The sequence below is a fragment of the Cryptotermes secundus genome, unplaced genomic scaffold (genome assembly GCF_002891405.2).
Source record: "Cryptotermes secundus unplaced genomic scaffold, Csec_1.0 scaffold391, whole genome shotgun sequence".
Lineage (NCBI taxonomy): Eukaryota > Metazoa > Arthropoda > Insecta > Blattodea > Kalotermitidae > Cryptotermes > Cryptotermes secundus.
The window spans coordinates 860294-881406 of NW_019737394.1; the positions used below are offsets into that span (position 1 = coordinate 860294).

The 21113-nt window shown below is 38.6% G+C and overlaps 1 protein-coding gene across 3 annotated transcripts in view; it reads right to left on the bottom strand.

Annotated features, from left to right (window-relative positions):
- Positions 1-809: 809 nt before the first annotated feature.
- The window catches only part of LOC111870349 (tetraspanin-13), a 23897-nt gene continuing 3593 nt past the window's right edge, over positions 810-21113 (bottom strand). Inside the window, exons 2-7 of one of the 3 annotated variants that reach the window (XM_023862557.2) lie at positions 19869-20036; positions 15450-15548; positions 11952-12080; positions 10693-10818; positions 7705-7806; positions 1438-1523 (exon numbers count right to left, since the gene is read on the bottom strand). In XM_023862557.2, coding sequence (XP_023718325.1) covers positions 7732-7806; positions 10693-10818; positions 11952-12080; positions 15450-15548; positions 19869-20036 — 597 coding nt within the window. In that variant the 3' untranslated portion in view covers positions 1438-1523; positions 7705-7731. Of the gene's footprint in view, positions 1524-7700; positions 7807-10692; positions 10819-11951; positions 12081-15449; positions 15549-19868; positions 20037-21113 lie in introns of all 3 variants that reach the window. The other 2 variants (XM_023862558.2, XM_023862556.2) reach the window with 2 other exon arrangements.

A 21113-nucleotide genomic window follows, 5' to 3' on the forward strand; every position in this document is an offset into this window, starting at 1 on the left:
TGACACCGCTGTTGACACAGGCAACAGGGAACGGTCTAAAAAGCCAGCTGAGCAGTATGTGAGACAGTGTGTGAGCAGGAGCGACACAGTGTGGACCGAACAGCCGCTGAAGACAGTTGACATACAGCAGCAGTCACGGGAAGAAGAACTGAACGCGTTTAGAAGATTTGATGTGATAATTTGTGATACTGCAGATGGCAGTAGTAATTGGGAAACTGTGAATTGTATAAGTGTAAGAGCGAGTGTTCAATAAATTTGCTATATCAAATAAGGTGTGAAGTTACTTGTTGCGTGACATATACCCAACACGTTACAATATGAATAGTAATGTCTACTTCTGCTGGTTTGTTGCTTGGCTTACTGCTCTGAGAATTATAAATCCAACTGATTGAAAGTTTAATATAGTAGCAGGGAGTCAGGACTACACTGAACATGTAACACATAAGCTAGCTACACAGCAACTGTTCAACAATTTATTGGAATGATACTGAAGATGAATTACATTGTGTACAGGATATTGGTTTGTCAACCATGCCACAACTCTGCATATGCACGGCCTGAGTTGATGCAAATATTGTGTAGCTCTTCTGCCTGAGAAGCCGAATGACTTTCAGATGGCTCTCACATAATCTCCCTCTACTAGTGTCCAATGAATGGACACAAGTTTGGCCCAAATAAAATTTATTAAACAACTACCATGATGTAAGATTTGAGGCTTTCACGGCGGTGACTATGAAGAAAGCAGTCTTCTGGGATTTGGCACCGTGTATATGTGGTGTTAACCGACGTTTCGGAGGAACGTNCATGATGACTTAATATACTCCTTCTCAACTACTTTACAACACAGCCATACTGAGAAAGTCTTAAAACACAGATTTTGTGGGATTCTTACCAAATAACAAGCAAATTATATCAACCACATGTACTAACTCAAAAGTGCTGAAAACTCTGAAATTCTCAAAAGAATGGTTCGGTCTAACTTTAACAATAACACCTGCAAAACTGCTTACACATGTAATCATACAAGCAACTGTCTTTCTCAAAGCATTACTCCAGCACACAATATCTGATACCAGAAGTCACAGAAATCAAATTATGTTTTCCTTGCAGTACACACATTTGAAATTCAAGACCAGGAATATACATACACCTCGGCCTTTTGATACTAAAGTTAGAACTTAAAACAATATGAATCAGATGTTATCATGATTTTTTGATGCTGCAAATTGATGGACTGTTGTAGTCCTGGGACAGTGACCACACAATATGCATCACTCTTTTCAGTACAAACACATGTCAACTGTGCACCAGCAACTAGCAGCTTTACAGAAGCTGTGGTAACTGTGAGTACAATGACTTTGCATGTGTATGTTCTGTTTGAGACTTTACATCAATTTGGAACATGCATTATTACTGTTTCAGTAAACACGGATACTATGAAATCTATTATTAATGGCACTTGCAGCTTTGTCATTAGGGTCAAACTGGTTGCGATACCGATATGCGATTGCAGCGGCCACCACCTGAAACACATCACATACTCTCAACTTAGAATACATATACAAAAAATTGCACTTCAGCATATGAATATCCTTACGTCCACCTTGTGTTTAGATTTTTAACAGAAGAGCCATTCTAAAACACAAACATTATATATATATATATATATAATATTTAAAAAAATAATACCCCCCCATGCAAGCGCACATAAAGACACATATAAAAACTGCTTGTTGGGGTTACATATAGACTACATTCAAGTGAAGATGTAACCAAGTTTTTTCCTTTCTTTCTTTATACAGAATGTCCCATTCATCTTGAGAACTTGAAATAACTCTTCTATTTTGCATTGACTAAAAAGCTTTTGAATAAAGTTGTTTGGTTTTGAAGTGGACTCATGAGACTATATACAGTTTGCTTGTAACATTTTTTGTTAATAAGATATCAAGGTTGCTAACAATTTTCTAAATGGCAACCTGTATTTTTTATTTGACAAATTAAAAACTATTCTTACAAAGTACCATTCTGATTGTAATAGAATGCAACAATATGCAACAGAAGTCAAATATCTGAAATATAAACCTGAATAAATACCTTAGTGTTTTGAGCCAACAAAAGGATTTACAAATGTGATCAAAGTGCTGATCTTTAAAATTAAGGTAGAAGTGGAATTGTTGGATGATCATTCAATTACTCGTGGATTCATGGTGGCATACTAATCACTAATATATTGCCGTGTATTTTCCAGTGTTGTCAGAACACCATGGTGCAGAATGCCCTTCAGATTTCCCCATAAAAAATCTAATGGTGTGAGATCGGGGGAATGAGGAGGCCAAGTTCCACAAGTAACTTAACAATCAAAGCAGTCATTCGTCCAACAATTGCAACTCTGCATTAACTCTGATGGTCTACATTTTGGGCACCTTTGGCAAATTCTCTGTGATCTCAAAATAATGATTTATTCATTCTAGTTGATATTTAAGATATGTCACTCCTGTACTGTTGTGTTCTAATATAATCAGGATGGTACCTTGTAATAAGGTTTGAATTTGTCAAATAAACAAAATTCGGTGCCATATAAGAAGTCATAGTGACCTTGATATATCATTAAAAAATTACATAAACAAATTGTATGTGGTATATCATGTGTCCCACATTAAACTGAACCTTTATTTGCAACATATTTTATTCAGTGATAAATAAATTAGTTACTTTATATCAACAGCATTGGGTCATCATCAGCTGTTTAACATTTCTCATTCCAAAACAGCATTTTATCTGGGCAGTGTTATGAAGTGAGGCACACAAGCAAATGAAATTCTGCGATGCCAACACTTATAAACATTACTTACTTACTCATGGAGCTGAGCCGTTCTGGAGTAGCCGCCAATTCTGCAGCTACTAAAGAATTTCCCAGCACCTTATGGAACCCGAAGGTTCATTACCGTGTTCACAAGAGCCCTCCACTGGTCCCCATCCTGAGCCAGATCAATCCAATCCATACCATCCCATCCTATCTCTCTAAGATCAATTTTAATATTGTCCACCCACCTACGCCTTGGTCTTCACAGTGGACTCTTTCCTTCTGGCTTTCCCACCAATATCCTATACGCATTCGTCTCCCCCAATTCGTGCTACATGCCCTGCCAACCTCATCCTCATTGACTTGATCATTCTAGTTATACTTGGAGAAGAGTACAAGATATGAAGCTCCTTATTGTGCAGTTTTCTCCAACCTCCTGCCACTTCATTTCTCTTCAGTCCAAATATTCTCCTCAACACCCTGTTCTCAAACACTCTCAGTCTATGTTCCTCCCTTAATATCAGAGACCAAGTTTCACACCCATACAGAACCACAGGTAAAATTATAGTTTTGCATATTCTAATTTTTTTGTTTGTGGACAGCAGACGAGAAGACAAAAGGCTATGGACTGAATGGTAAGATTACTATGTGAAATTCAGGAGACAGGATATTATGATGCATATCATAGGACATTCAGTCTTTAACCCTCATACTTCTACAAACTTGCCCATATCTCAATGTTGTAATATAATGAAGCGTTTTGAAGCACTGGCCCCTTTAAAAGTGTTCTTACGGTATGCATGTCTTTCACAGACTTGATAAATACATGCACACTGCAAAGGTGCAAACAGACCCCGTTTGCAAAAAAGCAATTGCCAATTAATTATATGCACACTCACAACACCACTTCCACTTTTAAGCTGTCTAACAGCAGATATTTGTAATATCACAAATGGAGCCATCTACACAACAATAGTATCTATGGATGTAAACAGAAACAAATTGATACTAATGTATCACCATTCATTTACAGTGCAAAGGTGTTCTGCTATATGTTTCGTCCTTCAAGAAATCATGAGGAGTATTTACAAGAATTCAGTCTTAGTTTTTGAACTGTATTTTAATATGAATCCATATTATTATAATTTGTTTTATTTTTGACAATGAATACTATACTAATAATATCTAAAAGTTTGTGATGATGGTAAATTGTTACAATTAATATTTTGTTGGACATTATCCATCATCTTGTCTATTCTAAAAAACAGTCTAATTTCAATTAAAAAACACGTTTCGGGAACTGGATTCTGTCCCCGTCTTCAGGTAAAACCTACTCAGTTGGGTCCAATAGACAGAGCTAGCCCCTATCTCCGGACAACTATGCCAATTTCCGAAGGGATTCATAAAAGAAGCACAACTCAATCCATCTGTGAGAGCTAAGAGATATTGAAGCTATCATAATTTGAGGCTTAGCACCAGAGAAAGAAATCATACCGGGAGAGAAGCAATACTCCTTGTGGTATACAAGCACAACAAAATCATCTGTGGGAGCTAAGAAATATTGAAGATATCATAATTTGAGGCTTAGCACCAGAGAAATATCGTGAATGAAATCATACCGGAAGAGAAGCAATACTCCTTGTGGTACCAACATATGAAACAAATAGTTACCCAACTAGCTAGCTCTGTCTATTGGACCCAACTGAGTAGGTTTTACCTGAAGACGGGGACAGAATCCAGTTCCCGAAACGTTGTGTTTTTTAACAGAAATTAGACTGTTTTTTAGAATAGACAAGATGATGGATAATGTCCAGCAAAATATTAATTGTAAGAATACTATACTATTGGTAAATAAATCTAATACACATTAAAAATACTCTAATAATACTGTAACGTGTTTCCTATGTGAAGTGACAAATAACTTCTCGCCAGTCTATGATCTAGCAAATTTATTGCACACTCGCTCTTACACTTATACACTTTACAATGTCACAATTAATCCTTCTGCTGTAGCCACTTCTCGATTTCACTTGGCAAATGCTAGATTTCAACCACTGTGGCGGCCACTACATTTCAACTACTCGTAATTCGTAACTGCCTCAACACTGACAAGTACTCTCGTTATGTAGCTTCCGCACTAACCTCACAGAAAACGTGTTTACCAATTGCCTAGCAACAGTCTCTGCATGGACTCCCCTGTTTGACGTCACAGCCTAGGGGGGAGGGGTGTTTACCAAGCGTTGTTACACAATGAAAACTCTTTGCTACGGATATTCCTATGCAACGGTCTCAACAATTTCCATTGTTTCGTTGCTCAGCGATGGACAACATGCAACATATTACAATATAGTTTTTAATTCTATTTAGATATTAAGACTGATAAATTCGTATATGGTTTGGATTTTAATACTATATAGTTACCAATGTAGTTTTGTCCTTGAAGATAAAACTTAAAAATTAATGATGAAAAATTTTTCAAATTAACTACTCCAGTTACACTTGAGTAACTTAAAATTTAGGAGTAGTTTTTGGGGGCATCAGGTTTTGTTGCAAACGAATAGTGATATATTAATATCAATTTTTCTTTGTGCACATTCGTAGATATTTTTAACATGCAGACAGCCCCATTTGTGATATCATGACATACATCAGGATGCATACCATAAAGAGATATTTGTAAATTACAATCAAACATACTGTCTGAAATTCCCGTGTGCGATGATGCGAATGAAGAGAAAATGCAGTTACTGTACCTTCATATTATTATGTACATTTTTAAACAATTTTACATTTACAATTCAAGCTGACGTGAATATGTCTTCTTTCTGATATGTATAACATACTCATACATAAACTTGTTTCCATCAGGAATGTGTTGAGAACCTTCAGAGAATTTAAGTAACACCTGAGGATCTTGCAGCAGTAACCACATCCTGTCTTGTTGGATGTAATGCCATGCTGTCAGGTAGAATTGTACCGACATTTTTGAGAAATGTGATGTCCCTGTCATCAGGCTAGAGTAGTGATCACAAAACTTCTACCAGACTATAGGCATCATATCACAGAAAATAGTTTCCTTGACCAAATCTAGTTTGCTCCAATGAATCCCTTCAAACTCAATAATTTACCCAAAGCTTAAGCGATGTTCTCAGACTGAGGAAACCAACATCATCTGATGGCATTAAGTTCAAACTCTGTACTGTGGTGAATACTGCATCGTCATGTATATCATGAAGACTGAGCTACATCCCAACAAAATAAACAGAAGGATAACTTCAACCTGAGCAAGTCACAGAAAAGCATGTAAATGCAAACAATTCCTTGCTAGTGCTGCTGTAAATATATCTGTCTTGTATAAAACACATAAGATGAAGATATAATATGATACAGTATACTGCAATGGCATACTTGGGGTTAAAAAGGTAAATATACCCATTGGCCATGGAGGCTGACAGGGTTGTGAGACATCAAGGGTCCCATGTTTTCTAGACAATCGGATCAGATGGCAGTGAGGTCAGCCGTATGTGCTGGCCTCCCTTTACTCCTCAGAAGATTCCTGGTACTAATTTTTGTTACAGGCTGGGTCGACCTAGGACTGTAGCATGGCTGGAAGGATTAGGTCAATTGAAAAATCCAGTAACCTCACTGGAAATCACACCCATAACCTCCCAGCTTGTAGCATAGTGCCTCAACCAAGTACACTATTGCATAGCCCCCATACTGGGTGTTACACTTATGAATTACATTATTTGATATGTTTCAGGGTGTAGACAAACAACAGATGACACAAGTTTTACATTTTCATGATAATTAATTTGTAGTTGGTAGGTGTGAAGGTGGAAATAACAAACAGAGGACAGGGTTAGTACAGTGCAGTTCATATATCATGATTTGTTTGTTATAAGTTGTGAATCATATTCACCGTTAAAAAGTAATTAAACAATTGATTTTCAACAAATGAAGTGGTTCAGTCCTCAGAACAAGGACCATACACTGGATGTATGTATCTGAAGTCAAACGTCATACATGTCATGCATTGGCAATAACTATAGTACAATGAGCGAATACTGTATATGAAGCTTGTGGGCATATCATGAGGCACCATGTAGTTTGCAGAGAACCTGACATTTTGGAGAAACATACTGCCGTCATCTTCAAGGTCAAACAGAAGCCAGGCAAGAAACCAGAAGAAGCAGAGAGCAAGCTGAACTCAACGGAGCTGGTTTGTTCCTTGGCTTACTCTTTGACTCTGGAGGAAGGGGCAATACTTTCCTCCAATATGTCAGAATCTGTTTCAATTACACAAGTCCAATTTGTTGCATGTTTAATATTTTCACACCCAGCACATCTGCTGCTGGATTACTGCCCAGTTATCCATTTCTGGCACTATATTAGCAGCTGGCAATATCTCACAATACAGAAATACACAACACTCAATTTATGCACGTCCAAGCACCATCTAGTGACAGAGGAAGAAACTACTTGCTCAGAGGGACATTAAGGGGGAAAAAAAACTGCTGACCTTGTCTAAGCATAGTCTTAAATAACCAAACTCCTCCACATGGCAAACAAGCTCATTTACAAGAGAGAATATTTTAAGATGTCAATGTACGTCACTCTGCGTTACTATGCATATATTTACACCTGACACTGTCCATTGCTTGCAGTGCTTTAAAACACAAACTTTGGAAGCACAATTCTGCCTCCTATGCCTGACAACAAAGCGCACACAGTTTCTAAAATGTTATGTATTTCAAATATATCTTTTAAAATGAACAAAATACAACATGATATCTGTATAATGAACAGACCACTGTCTCAGACACTTAGAGAATTCTAGAGTAATTTCATGCAGTTACACAACTACTGAAAAGAGAGGAAAGAAAGGAAAAGTTACCTACACCCTGGCCTGGATGCACATGTGTTAGTTAGAGAAAAGCACTAGGATTAGCACGAGGATCTTTCTGGTTCCGATAACGCACTGTCAACCAGACACCAAGAAACTGCAAACAAGAAACAAACCATCACAACAACTACATTCTATAGGTACAGAGGAACTGAGCTAGTACGAGAGGCCAAACATAAAACAGCATTCTGGACCATATTCACCAATGAAGAGCTGGAATAGCTCGATCAGTATAGTGACTAGATCATAGACAGGACAACCAGGGAGTCAGGGTTTGATTCCCAGCAAGGACAAATGTTTCTTATGTGTCCAGAGGGTTCAGACTGCTTTGGGGCCCTCCACCTATCCAATGAGTAACAACTGCTATCTCCCTGGGGCTTAAGTAGCCTGGGAAGGAAGCTGACCCCACACCTCCATCTAGCGTTGAGGTTAAGAATGCTCTCCCATACATCTCCATTGTGCAGTGCTTAGCTAAGCATATGAACAGCTTTTTCTTTACTGGTCAATAACCACCACCCTCTGTGCATCATGTAGTATAGAAACAGTATGTCAGCACTAGCTGCTATGTCATGCAAGAACATGTTTAAATGGTGAGTGAGCAGCCATGCGTCCATTTGGCCACCTGACTGTTCTGGTTCAACAACAAATTTGATTTCACAGCCACAATGGAGATCTCCTATGAGGGCTGTGGACCAGACATTACTATGCCAGTTAAAAAATGAAAGTTCACAAAGAAATTCTAATTTTTTTTGAGGAAAGAAAATAACTTTTAACCTCCTCCTATATCTTGGTTGGTAACCATATGGCCACGATTGGCCCAAGTTGAGCAATTTTTGTGTACCTTTAAAACTCAATTGGCAAACATGGTGCACTGTGATAAAACTGGTACAATGCAACAATCCAGTCCTCCACACCCTGTTTCTTTAGGACCCCTACATACTACCCTTATATCTGCACCCTGTACTGCTTCACTTTAGGTTTTTGAGTATTTCTCTTCTCACTGGGTCAGCTAAATGTCTGTTAAATCACAAACACCATGATTTGACCACCCTGATAAATATTTGGTGAAAATACAAATTATGAAGCTCCTTTACCTGCCACTGATTCAAAACTTTGAGCAACAGTGAGCCCCCGCAAGCTTCTGTATCACTTGAATAGGCAACCAGCTGAAAACACCAGCCTATGAAGGTTCTTTGTTGTACTCAATGGCCCTAAAACTTATCCTGTACACTGTCTCTACTAGCCTGGGCCAGGCAATGGCCTTCTCCCACAGACCTGCTGGATCAAGACCTATATATAAATTACTCACCCATCCTACTCATGACCCTGAAGATGGATGCAGCATGTACCTCCAAAACATTGGCAATACTGCTGACATCAACACAGTGCAAAGACCCAAGAGCAAAATCAACATCCACAACATAACTGATGTTAACAGTATTACATTATTTGTAACAAGTCAAAATATAGCTTAGTTGTTCAGCTTTACAGCTGTAACCAATAAGAATACCTTTTACATTGAACAGGGCAAAACCCTTTTAGTATTATTACATTCTGATACATTAAATGAAGCAAACGGTTGTACAGTATGGTCAAGTTCTGAAGTGCTGGACACCAAAAATATTGTAAAGGAACAGGGAATCTCACTGCACATTTAAAACACTCCCCAAGGGGTATATTATAACTTGAATATGGAACCTCATCATGAAAAGTTTGTGTGTTCAAAGACAATTTTGCTAAGGTGATTTTAGTTCTATTTGGATGTTGAAAATAGAATCTAGAACTTCTTATTGTGATGTAATGACCCTCATCACTCTCTGACACTGAAACAAAGGCCTGAGACACAGTTTATGTTTGTTCTGTTGCTTTCACTGCTTTTGTCATGACTAAAGATTAAGAAATTAAGAAATTGTGGGACTGCAACCTGTTTCATAACCTTATTAAAGCACACTTTATATATATCATTAAAAAAAGGGGGGGGGGGGAAAGCTATTCATGTAACAGGCCGTGGAGGCCCTTAGGGTTGTGAGGCATTGAGGCTTCCACATTTTTCTAGATAATCGGTTCACAGATGGTGGTGAGGTTGTCAGCCTTACACGCTGGCCACCTTTCACCCCCAGGAAGACACCTGCTACTCATTTCTGTCAGAGGCTGAGTCGACTCCAGGGCTATAGTGCGGCTGGAAGGATTAAGTCAATTGAAAAATCCAATGACCCTATCGGGAATTGAACTCGCAACCTTCTGGCTTGTGGCATAGTACCTCAACCTACTATTAAAGAGAGTCATAAAAGAAGATATCTGCAGGATCCAGTAAGAATATATTACAGCTCTATGAACATCATGCAGTTGTTTCCATTAATATTTGTTTACACATTTCAGTCCTGTCCTCCTGAGTGCAGTCCAGTGGGCATACACACATAATGCATTACTGAGCACAAGGAAGACCGGACCACAATGCAAGTTATCAAGAACCGATATATATGCACAGTTGTTAACAGGGTAGATACTGAACCGACTGGCACAGTGGCAACGCTCCTGACTCACATTCAGGAGACATCTGGTTTGAATCTCATCTGGGACACTAGCTATCCTGACTAAGGTCTGTCATGGTTTTTCTTGGACCCTCCAAGCAAGCACTCAATTAGTCTAGGACCGCTGCCTAACATAACCTTTCTGATTCACAATTCAGCAGTCACCCTACCATTCAACACTATGCAGTCTACATGCTGGAAGTGTCTTAAGATAATCCTCCCTCCTAAAAACAACAGCAAATATAATGGAGGGGCAAGTGTATGATGCTGTGGTGGCAAATTACATGGTATCAAAGTTGATGGACGTGGAAGTTTCAAAGTATAAAATTTAATTTCTTACTCAAATTGCAAAAATTTGAACTACACTGATTTGATAAATAAGTATGAGAATAATATGGCTTCCAAGTCACAAATGTCAAATCATCACAGATGAATCTCAAATGTTGCATTACCTCAGTGAAACTGAAGAAGAGACCAATGCCACCACACAACTTGAAGGCATAGTTGATTGTGCTCTGCAGCTTGCCCATGCAAGTTGAACACAGACACCCTCCTTTTCCATCACTACAACAAGCAGCCTGGAACATGGTAAATGTTTCAGTGCCTGACTCCTATGATGACATGAAAACAAGAAGTTCTGAGCAGAACTCATACAACTTACCTTCCAACAGTACAGACTTACAGTCTTGCTAGCACCTCTGCAAAAAGAGTTCCTTAAACAACAATAATCCTCTACAGTAGTTTGCACAATCTATACGCAAGGCTTCTTTACAGTGAGAAGAAAGGCAGTTCCACTAGTAAGCTTATTAATGTGAAGAAATCCATGACATCTCTGACTGGATCAGAAATATCTCTGCAATGTCTGACATTACTAAGAAGACTATGAGTATGTTACTTTCTTTTTCGTGGCTGCGCCATAGCTCAAGCGGTTAGTTGCTAGCTTCTCACTGTGGCAGCCCAGGTTTGATCCCAGGTCTGGTCAAATGGGATTTGTGGTGGACAAAGTGGCGCTGGGGCAGGTTTTCTCTGAGTACTTCGGTTTCCCCTGCCAATCTTCATTCCACCAATTGCTCCACAATCACCCTCACCTATCATCTGGGGCAAGTCCAATAGGCCAGAAGTAGCAGCAGTACAAGGGACTTTGTCCCACACCACTAGCATTAAAAAAATTTTAAAAATAAGTGTGTATGTTCCATACAAATGCTGGAAATTATGTTGTAAGGTCACAACTGATTTGAACTTGGCATACCATATGACAAACTGTGAATACCACCACACAACAATGCACACATGTAGGAACAAAACCTGTATAGTTTTTACATATTCCAGTACAAATGTCATGATCTTATGTCTTGGTTTTCTGACACATTAAGAAGTGAAATCCCAGAATTCTTTTTCAATGAACCTGAAGAGAGACCTACAGAATGACCTAGGACAAGATGGTCTAGGTATATAATGGAAGACATGAAGAGGGAGGGAAGAACTGGAAATAAATCATAAAGGAAGGACTGTGAGACGAAACAACAGATTTTAGACTTTTTTTTTCAGTGACCTGTATGGAATAGAACCGATGCTTGACGAAGAAGGCTGTTAACAATTTGCACAAGAATAGCACAAAGAAATCAAAATATTAAGGGAATGAAATTTACATCACAACTACTTTATTCATAAAATTGAGGTTATGATGTCAACAACCAAAAGTAATATTTACCTCACATTTATCTTGTGGTATTGATGTGGATGTCAGAATGCTCTCATTTCTGTGTTCCTCACCAAATCCACAGCAGTCAAATGTTTTCTGCACCTTCTGCCTGGTGTCTGATGCTACATTGTTCCAACCCTGCACATAAGATCCATTTCTATGCAATATGGTTGCTACTCTTGTAAGTCATGTCAAGGTTTCCCTTCTGCACAGTGGAAGCTGTCTCTACATACAGATAATACGGGTGCACAGTACGCTGGGAAATGCATGTAGCTGTTCAACTCTCTCTTAACGTACATACAACTGCATTCCCATCTGGTTTTGAATGGTTGAAAAAGAAAACAGCTTCTCTATCTGAGGGAACAACTAAAACTGAAATTCTGAAAAGAGTAAGACATAAATAAATGCTCAACGTTTATTTAATGATGACTTCTCAGCAACATATGTTAAACCCAGAGAGGTATCTGTGAGCATGCCCAAAACAATCGATGCACTACTGGCAACAGAGCAGCTCAAGCACAGAGAGACTTGTGATGTGCTTGCGAAACCAGTGGCCTATATGTATTACAATTACAACCGTTGAACAGCCAGAGCGACTCAAGCTCATGCAATGTGCACCAGCACACTCATAAATCAAGAGCTTCTTGCTTCTCCTCCTACCGTACTTGGGCTACATGATAAGCAGTCATGACTCAGTTGTGTTATATCCTGTGTCAAAAATTCCACATGTCAGTTACACACTGAAGCAACAAATGAACATTTCACGATGGTACAAGGAATACATGAAAAGCTGGGACGGCACAGTCGGTATAGCAACTGGATGTGTTGGAAGACCAAAGGGCTGGAGTTTGAGTCCTGGTGGGGGCAGGAATTTTCACTTATCCGCGGCGTCCAGACTGGCTCTGGGGTCCACCCAACCTCTTATACAATGGGTACCAGGGGCACTTGAGGGTAAAGTGGCAGGTGTGTGAAGCTGACCACTCACCTACAGCTTGTGCTGAGGTCAAGAAAATATGGATCTATACAGCCACTCCCCCATACACCTTCATGGTTTAATGCTTAATCAGTTAAGCACAGGGACAACTTTTAATTTCACAACAAATTCATGTGCAACAACAGGGACCATTTTCAGCATCTACCGTGAACAAAACATGATAAAGAAACAACTGTGAATTACAAAAATGCTGGGAAATGTTCACTTTGTTGATATGAGTTCTATACTTTTGGCAGCTGTAGCTTGCAATATTTTCCTTTCAGCATATACAAAGTCCAAATACTTCTGAAAAAGTTTGAAGCATGTTGGGAAAGTGAAAATAAAGTGAAAAGTTCTTAAGAGCATTCATCCACAAATGAACCTGTTACAGCCTCATTTTGTTTTAGGCACCTTGTTGTGGGAGGGTCACAGGAGTCACAACATACATCAGAGGCGAAGCTGAATGTAATTTAACAAATTTCATATTTAGAACAAAGAGTTTTTAATGTAAATGCTGGAAATGGTCTTGGGACATTTTGATGCTCTACCCGCGTGGGGGACTCAGAAAGTCCTGGCTTTGTTTGAAAAGAGTGACACACATACTGACAAATATCTTCTCTTGTGTTGAAAGCTCCCAGATGCAGGAATAACACAGATTCAAGTCTAGAGATCTAGCTGGTCAGTGTGTTGGGACTTCAAATCCAATCCATCCTACTCAAAAGATTTTTTTCATCCAAGAGGACATAATGAAGTGGAGTGCCATCAAGCATGAACCATATTGTGACATGACACTTGAGAGCTGGAATAGTTTACTAAGCAATGGTCCCTTTAAAAGAATTCCCATGGAAGCGAATGTGGGCAACAATAGAAGAGTGGTGTTTTCTGTGGTCAGCACCACACTTGTTGCTATGCAATGCTGAGGTAAACATATCTCTGTAGGAGTGAATTCACATGCAACAATAGAGGAAGTGGTGTCTTCTGTGGGGCCACCCTGAGTGTATACACTCATGTAACTGTTACACTGCACTTATTTATAACATTTAAAATTTAAAAACATACACCTGATGATGGCCGTTTGGGGCCGAAACATGTAGTGTATAGAGAGGAACAAAACGAAAGGCCTATAAATATAGTTTGCACTTAGGACAGAGTTATATCATATATCATATGCTCAATCCTAAATATTTATTTTTAAATATATTAAAATTCAATATACATACTTTTTTGTTGTTATCTGCTCAACATATATACAGGCTTCAACTCCCAAGTCATATAAAAGAATCTCACCTTTGTGTAATACTCCTTGAAGCATCCGAGAAAGTACAGTCACACATCACACATATTGCATTTCAACTGCCTTTCAATTTCATCATCTTCCAAACAACGTTTTGTTCTCATTGCATGATAAAATGAAACTACAATATTCAAATTCACTAAAAACTTGTAGAAAACTGAATGCACTCTGTATCTCAGCTGTGATGCAAGCCGTGGGTTGCAACCGCAGAAAGGACAATATTCTCTTGCAGCTGCAATGACAGGGCTTGGCACTGAATTAGGAAACAATGAATATACCCTGTAGCCTTTCTAGAAAGGCCATGTTTTCACTTATCTGTCCTTTAGTCAAAAGACTGCGATATCTGAAGGGTGTAACAAAGACTTGAAACTTTCCAGCAGAGAACCAAATGACTTTATTGCTTCCAGCTGATTTATGGCACCAGAGAATGCTAAAATATTTCAAGTGTTACAAGTAGGAGTGATTTTATAATGCAGAACTATTATGTGAAGAAGTGGGAAATTATTTTTACAGCACATTTCTTAATTACAAGAAAAAATTAAAAGTAGTTTATAACTTGTTGTCTATATATTTTCAAATCTTACATTATAATATGCGACACTGTGTTTTTTGCTGATAAAAACAAAGTTAATTCATTCATTTATCATAAAAATTGTATTAGATACAGCATTTTCAAATACATTGCAAGTGCCCTAACAGGGATGGACATTTAAACACAGAGCGACAACGGGCATTTAAACGTGCACAGCAGCAGGCATTTAAATAAACTCCGGCCAGCTCAAGCTACCACTATTCCATTGTTTAAAGGTTAATGTTTTCTTAGTTCTCACAGATGGTTTGTGCTGTGTTTGATTTATGTACCCCTTCTTGAAGCTGTCACAGATGTCCGGAGATAGGGACTAGCTCTGAGTATGTTTTACCTGAAGATGGAGACAGAATTCAGTCTCTGAAATTCTGATTTTTTAAAAATAAACAGAACGGATTTCAGATACAGACAGGATGATAGATAATGTCCAAAAACATAATATTTGTGCATCATCTTTCTGTTTCACAATAATTTTATGCTTTTATGCAATGAGTGATATAATTTAAAAAACAGATATTATAAATTTTAGTTCTGTTATAATTATAGTGTGACATATGATTGTCAAAGAAAGTACATACCTGTACAGCCAGCTGATTCTGAAGCAAATTGGACTGGATTGGTTTCAAAGTTAACTGAGTGAGAGACAGTACATACCTGTTCAGCGAGCTGATGCTGCTGCTCAGCATTGAATGCCAGACATGCACACGCGACACTGAACTGCACTAGGAACAGCAGAAACAAAATCAGCATGTACTGCACAGACTGTCAAGGAAACCACAAGTAACAGATGGAAATAAGGACACTTGTTCTCTTTCAATACATGCTTTGGAGAAACAGAAAACTTCATAAATACAATGTGTGCATTAATAAGACAAACTTGAATTAAATTTAATAAAGAGTTGAGCCAATCCCTTTGGCTCATTCTGCCATCTGCATGCCTCTGGTGTTGTCGCCACATGCCAGAAACTGTTTCTGTCCTCTCTTCAGGTGGCATCCCACCTCCTACATCATCTTGCCTGACCTTTCCTGTCCAATCATGGACTTTCTTGATTCTTTCTATGCTGGCTGGAGACAGGCTGCAATACATACCGTTCTCTCTGACTGGTGGGTTTGTTCCAAGCAGACATGTGTTGTTTTCTCTCTTGGAATTATGTTCAGGTACAGTGCATGTTACTCTGGTGAAATTACGTTTCATTATCATTTGCAACTCTGGTGTTGACAGCCCCTGCCTGTGTACAAGTATGCGTGTGAAATTCTTGTGAGTATGCTACAATGGTATGTTAGTAAGGTATATATTTGGTTAGCGTAGTGGTTAAGGGACTATGCTACACATCAGAAGGTCGCGGGTTCAAATACCAATGAGGTCATTGGATTTTTTTCAGTTGACCTAATCCTTCCAGTCGCACTCGGCCTCTAACATAAATGAGTACCAGGAATTAAATAAATAACTGTGCAATATAGAATATAAGTGTATGTATTATCAAAACACCTATTGTGATGGTAGTTTCCAGTTCGTAATGATGTTCCCTCTGAAGATGGTCCATAAAGACCGAAACATGTAAGGGAGATAAGTTTTCATGTAGTAAAAACTTATATGTCACATTGGACGGAGTGGTTTGTATTTATTAAATAATTTTCCTGGGGAGTAAAGTGCGGCCGGCGCGTAAGGCTGACAACCTTACCANATCCTAAAAAAGTTTGCCCACCACTGGTCTAGATAATGTGAGGCCCTCAACGTAATTACATAACTTACATAATACATCATGATAAGTGTTCTTTCAATAACAGTTCACACTAGAGAGTCCTTACCATGCAAACTGCTTGGACTGACAACAGTGACATTACTATGCTTACCTGCTCTAACATAGTCAATAATACCAAAGGTTTAAATACAATCACAAAAAATAACAGAACAATTATTCCTTTCAACTAATTATTTTAATGATCTGCCTCAATTTGTATATAATGCAAACATTTTAAGTTTTACATCATGTTATGATTTGAGGCTCTGCCTGCCAGCTGCTTTCACGCTGGTATCTTGCCCAGCTTATTCTTTGACCGTGAAGGTGGAGGTGATATGTTCTTCTGAAACGTTGGTTGACTTTTGATAGACTACTCGGCATTATAACTAACAAGATAGTATATTTGTCTTAAATTGGTTTCTTCTATCACTTTAAGATGTGTTTCATTTCTTAGGTATGCTCTCCACATGCACTGGTGACTGCGGTCTGTGGTCTAGAAATCAGATCATGCAAATTGCAACTACACAAATGAGAGCACTAACCAAACATGTTCCCATTTCTCTTCCCACAGCAACAGACATGTGAAAGCCCAATTCTGGGACCTTAGCTGAATGGTAAATCTACCTCCTTCTCTGGCCCAGCTCGTGTAAAGCTAAGAAAAGCTGAACCATATAAGCTACAATACACATAGGGGTGATTCCATCAAAAACACCAGAGCTTTGGTTGAATACAGAGAAAACATCTCACTTACATCCCTTCCAACTTACAAACAGGTTATGTTCGAAAGGTTCATTTCTGAACCAAGTTGCTCTTAAGTCAAACACATTATGAGGGGAGAATGAAAAGTAATGAAATTTTGGCAACACTGCTCATCTTCAGTAGTCTTATATTTCAGCATTCTGTTGCACTGAATTATTATTCAATTGTATGTACACCGTCAATAACGCAACAATGATATTTAAAACAAATAAAATAAAAGACACCTAAAACATGTTCTTCACTAAAAGTGTAGTTTTAATACTTTAAAATGTCATTAAGACACTGCATGTATATCGTATACACTAAAAGTGACTATTAAATACTTTAGAATGTCTTTATATCATATGTCCTTCTAATTTGCAACATGTTTTGGCAGCACATGGGCCATCATCAGGCAAACTTTTGATTGGTGAGGAGACCACCGTACTGTCGGCTTGTCTTCCATGCTCCAGAACTCCAGAACTCCGTTCTAGATATGTGATACAACAACAACAAAAAAGATGACGTGCTGGACAAGCGAACAGTACGGTGGTCTCCTCACCAATCAAAAGTTTGCCTGATAATGGCACATGTGTGGCTGAAACATGTTGCAAATTAGAAGAACATATGATATAAAGACATTCTAAAGTATTTAATAGTCACTTTTAGTGTATATGATATACATGCAGCATCTTAATGACATTTTATAACATTTAATAACATTTTAAGGCATTAAAACTACACTTTTAGTGAAGAACATGTTTTAGGTGTCTTTTATTTTATTTAATTTAAATATCATTGTTGCATTACTGACCGTGTACATATAATTCAATAATTCAGTGGCCTGGATTGGGTGGCGTATATGCCATGCTGCTTCATCAAATGTGCTCCGCTATTATTACAAAGGTCATCCTTTACCACAGCATATGTTTGCATGAGCTCTTGCAAGAAACCTGTTTTCTGTTTTTCAGTGGCAAAGCAGAAGGCAGAGATGTGTGACAGGATTCTGCATGAGGCTTGGACAAAGCAGTGAAGAGACATTAGAGGTGTTGCAGAATGCATCTGGAACAGAACCAATGAGCTAAGCTACAACGTTTTGAGGGAGCAAGAATTTTAAAGACAAGACAAAAAGATAGTTGACAATGCTTGAAGTGGGAGATCAAGCACTGCTGTTGCAGATATGAATATTGATAAAACTGAACAAATGCTGAAGGACAAGACAGTATCATTATAGGAAAGTTTTGGAAGTTATGTATCACTGGAAAGGATCCACCATATTATTATGGTAGAATTAGGGAAGAGTGAAGTGTGTGAAAAGTAGTTTCCTCATGACCTCAACAATGAACCGAAAAGAAAGGATGTGGAAGTCTGCCAACAAAATGCTACTCTTGTTGACAAAACTCCAAGTTCCTATGGTCCATAATCACACCTGTGACGAGTCTCTGATAAGGCATGGCGACTTGGAATCAAGATAGCAGTCACATGTTTGGGAATGCAAACATCTACCTCCAGCAAAGAAATTCTGCACAGCACTATTGTCAGGAAATGTGATGCTGATATTATATGCCAAAAGCATTATTCTTCAGTTGTGGTACATATGAAGGAAACTACAAGTGGTGTTTACTAAGCAAATACACTTAAAAACTCATTTAAGGATCACTATAAAAAACAATGGAACCCTTCACTCTTGAAAGTTGCTGCTTCAAGACAATGCATGGCCACATATTGCACATGTGATGATAGAGGTGCTAGAAGACACTGATGTAACACCTGTAGAGCACCCCTCATGCTACAGTCCAGACCTCACCCCATGTGACTTTTGGGCATTTATAATGCTTAAACATGCGTTACAAGATGAAAAAAATCAGCATCGACACTGAAATGAAACAAGCCAGCACCACTACCTTATGCAAGCTGTCTGGAAATGGCCTTCTGTGCATGTCTGAGAAGTTGGTGGGGTACTGGAAAAATTATATAACTAGTGCAGGGTGTTATTTCCAGTGCCTGAGGTGGAATGAAAATAGAACCGGGATGGTTTTCCCCTTTTAATTCATTTACTGCATTTACTGCCAAAGAAGTAACGGGATGCTTTTAAGCCATTTAGAAAAGAACCGGGATGCCATCCCGCCCCACCTCAAGCCCTGGTTATTTCTAAAAATAAACAGTGTCCAAGCCTCAGGAATCTCTGGATATTGAACAGTCTCATTGCTCTTCAAATTCCCTTCATATTCTCCAACAAGAAATAATGCAATTAGCAGGAGCTGAGTATCATACATAAGCTTATGGACAATGCCCAATTTATCTATAATACTAAATTTAGTTCACCTTATAATACTAACAAGCACATTACACAGCTGTACACAAATACAACTCAATGAATCCAAATAAAAATGAACATTTCTCATACCATTAATAAATACTGATGTTCATAGATTGAGTATTTGTATGCTTAGTTCCAAGTGTATGATACTCATTCAGGCATCCAAATGTTATCCCAAATTTGAAAAGTGTCTTTTTAAGTAGTGGTAATGGGGCTATGCCCCTGTATGTGATGAGGTCCTGTTAATGTGTCAGGTATATTTTAAAAGGATACAAAAAAGAGCAGAACTTGGTGATGTTTGATAGCTCCAATCAGACCCAAAATGGAGATAAGGATCAAAAACACGCCACATGCAAGGATCCCACCAATAATAGGAAGATTTGTCACAAGAGCTGAAGCTCTTCCATACACTGCAACTCCAATGAGGATGAATGCCACCAGCTGTAACAGGACGGACAAAGAACAACATCAGTTTCACAAACATTTCCTTTTTATCACATAGAGACATTAGTTCTGTTTTGGTGTGAATAGAAGATTCAGTGACTGAGAAAAAGGAAGACTGGTTCTGACTTAATTTAGAGTATGGAGGAAGGGGGGAAACAAAAATAGAATAACTTAAATCTGACTATTCATGACTATGAATTAGTCATGAAAGTAGCTGGTGGCCATACAACTATGGGCACAGCAGTAGGCCAACACAAACTAACTGCCACTGCATCATATGAAGTTACATTATTAAACAATAATGTCCACTAGTTGGTTATCTTGCAACATTCACAATTACAGAGATTATGCAGCATGAAATCAGGAAGGCAGAATGATTATTTAACTGGAGAAGAGTGTGCGAATGATCCTAATCTGTTTTAATGCACTATCTCATTATTGAACACTGGGGCTGGGTGGGGGAAAGAGAAATGTTGCAAAGACACTGTACATGTTTTATTACAAAGGATGTTCAAGGATGAATGGTCAACATTCTGGTAGGTCACAGTATCAGTCATTACTTACTTACTTACTTATGGAGCTGAGCCCTTCTTGAGGAGCCGCCAATTCTGCAGCTACTCAAGAATTTCCCAGCATTTTATGGAACCCAAAGGTTCATTACCGTGTTCACAAGAGCCCTCCACTGGTCCCTATCCTGAGCCAGATCTATCCAATCCATACCTTCCCATCCTATCTCTCTAAGATCCATTCTAATATTGTCCACCCACCTACACCTTGGTCTTCCCTGTGGTCTCTTTCCATCTGGCTTTCCCACCAATATCCTATACACATTCCTCGTCTCCCCCATTAGTGCTGCATGCCCTGCCCACCTCATCCTCCTTGACTTTGTCATTCTAATTATACTTGGACAAGAGTACAAGTTATGAAGCTCCTCATTATTGGCCTGTTGTTTGTCTGAATGCATCTTGACATACTCTATATATACAGGGTGTCCCAGGAGGAATGTGCCAAACTTTGGGAGGGTGTTCCTTATGTTAAAGTATGCCGATATAACCCAAAACACCTATGTCCAAA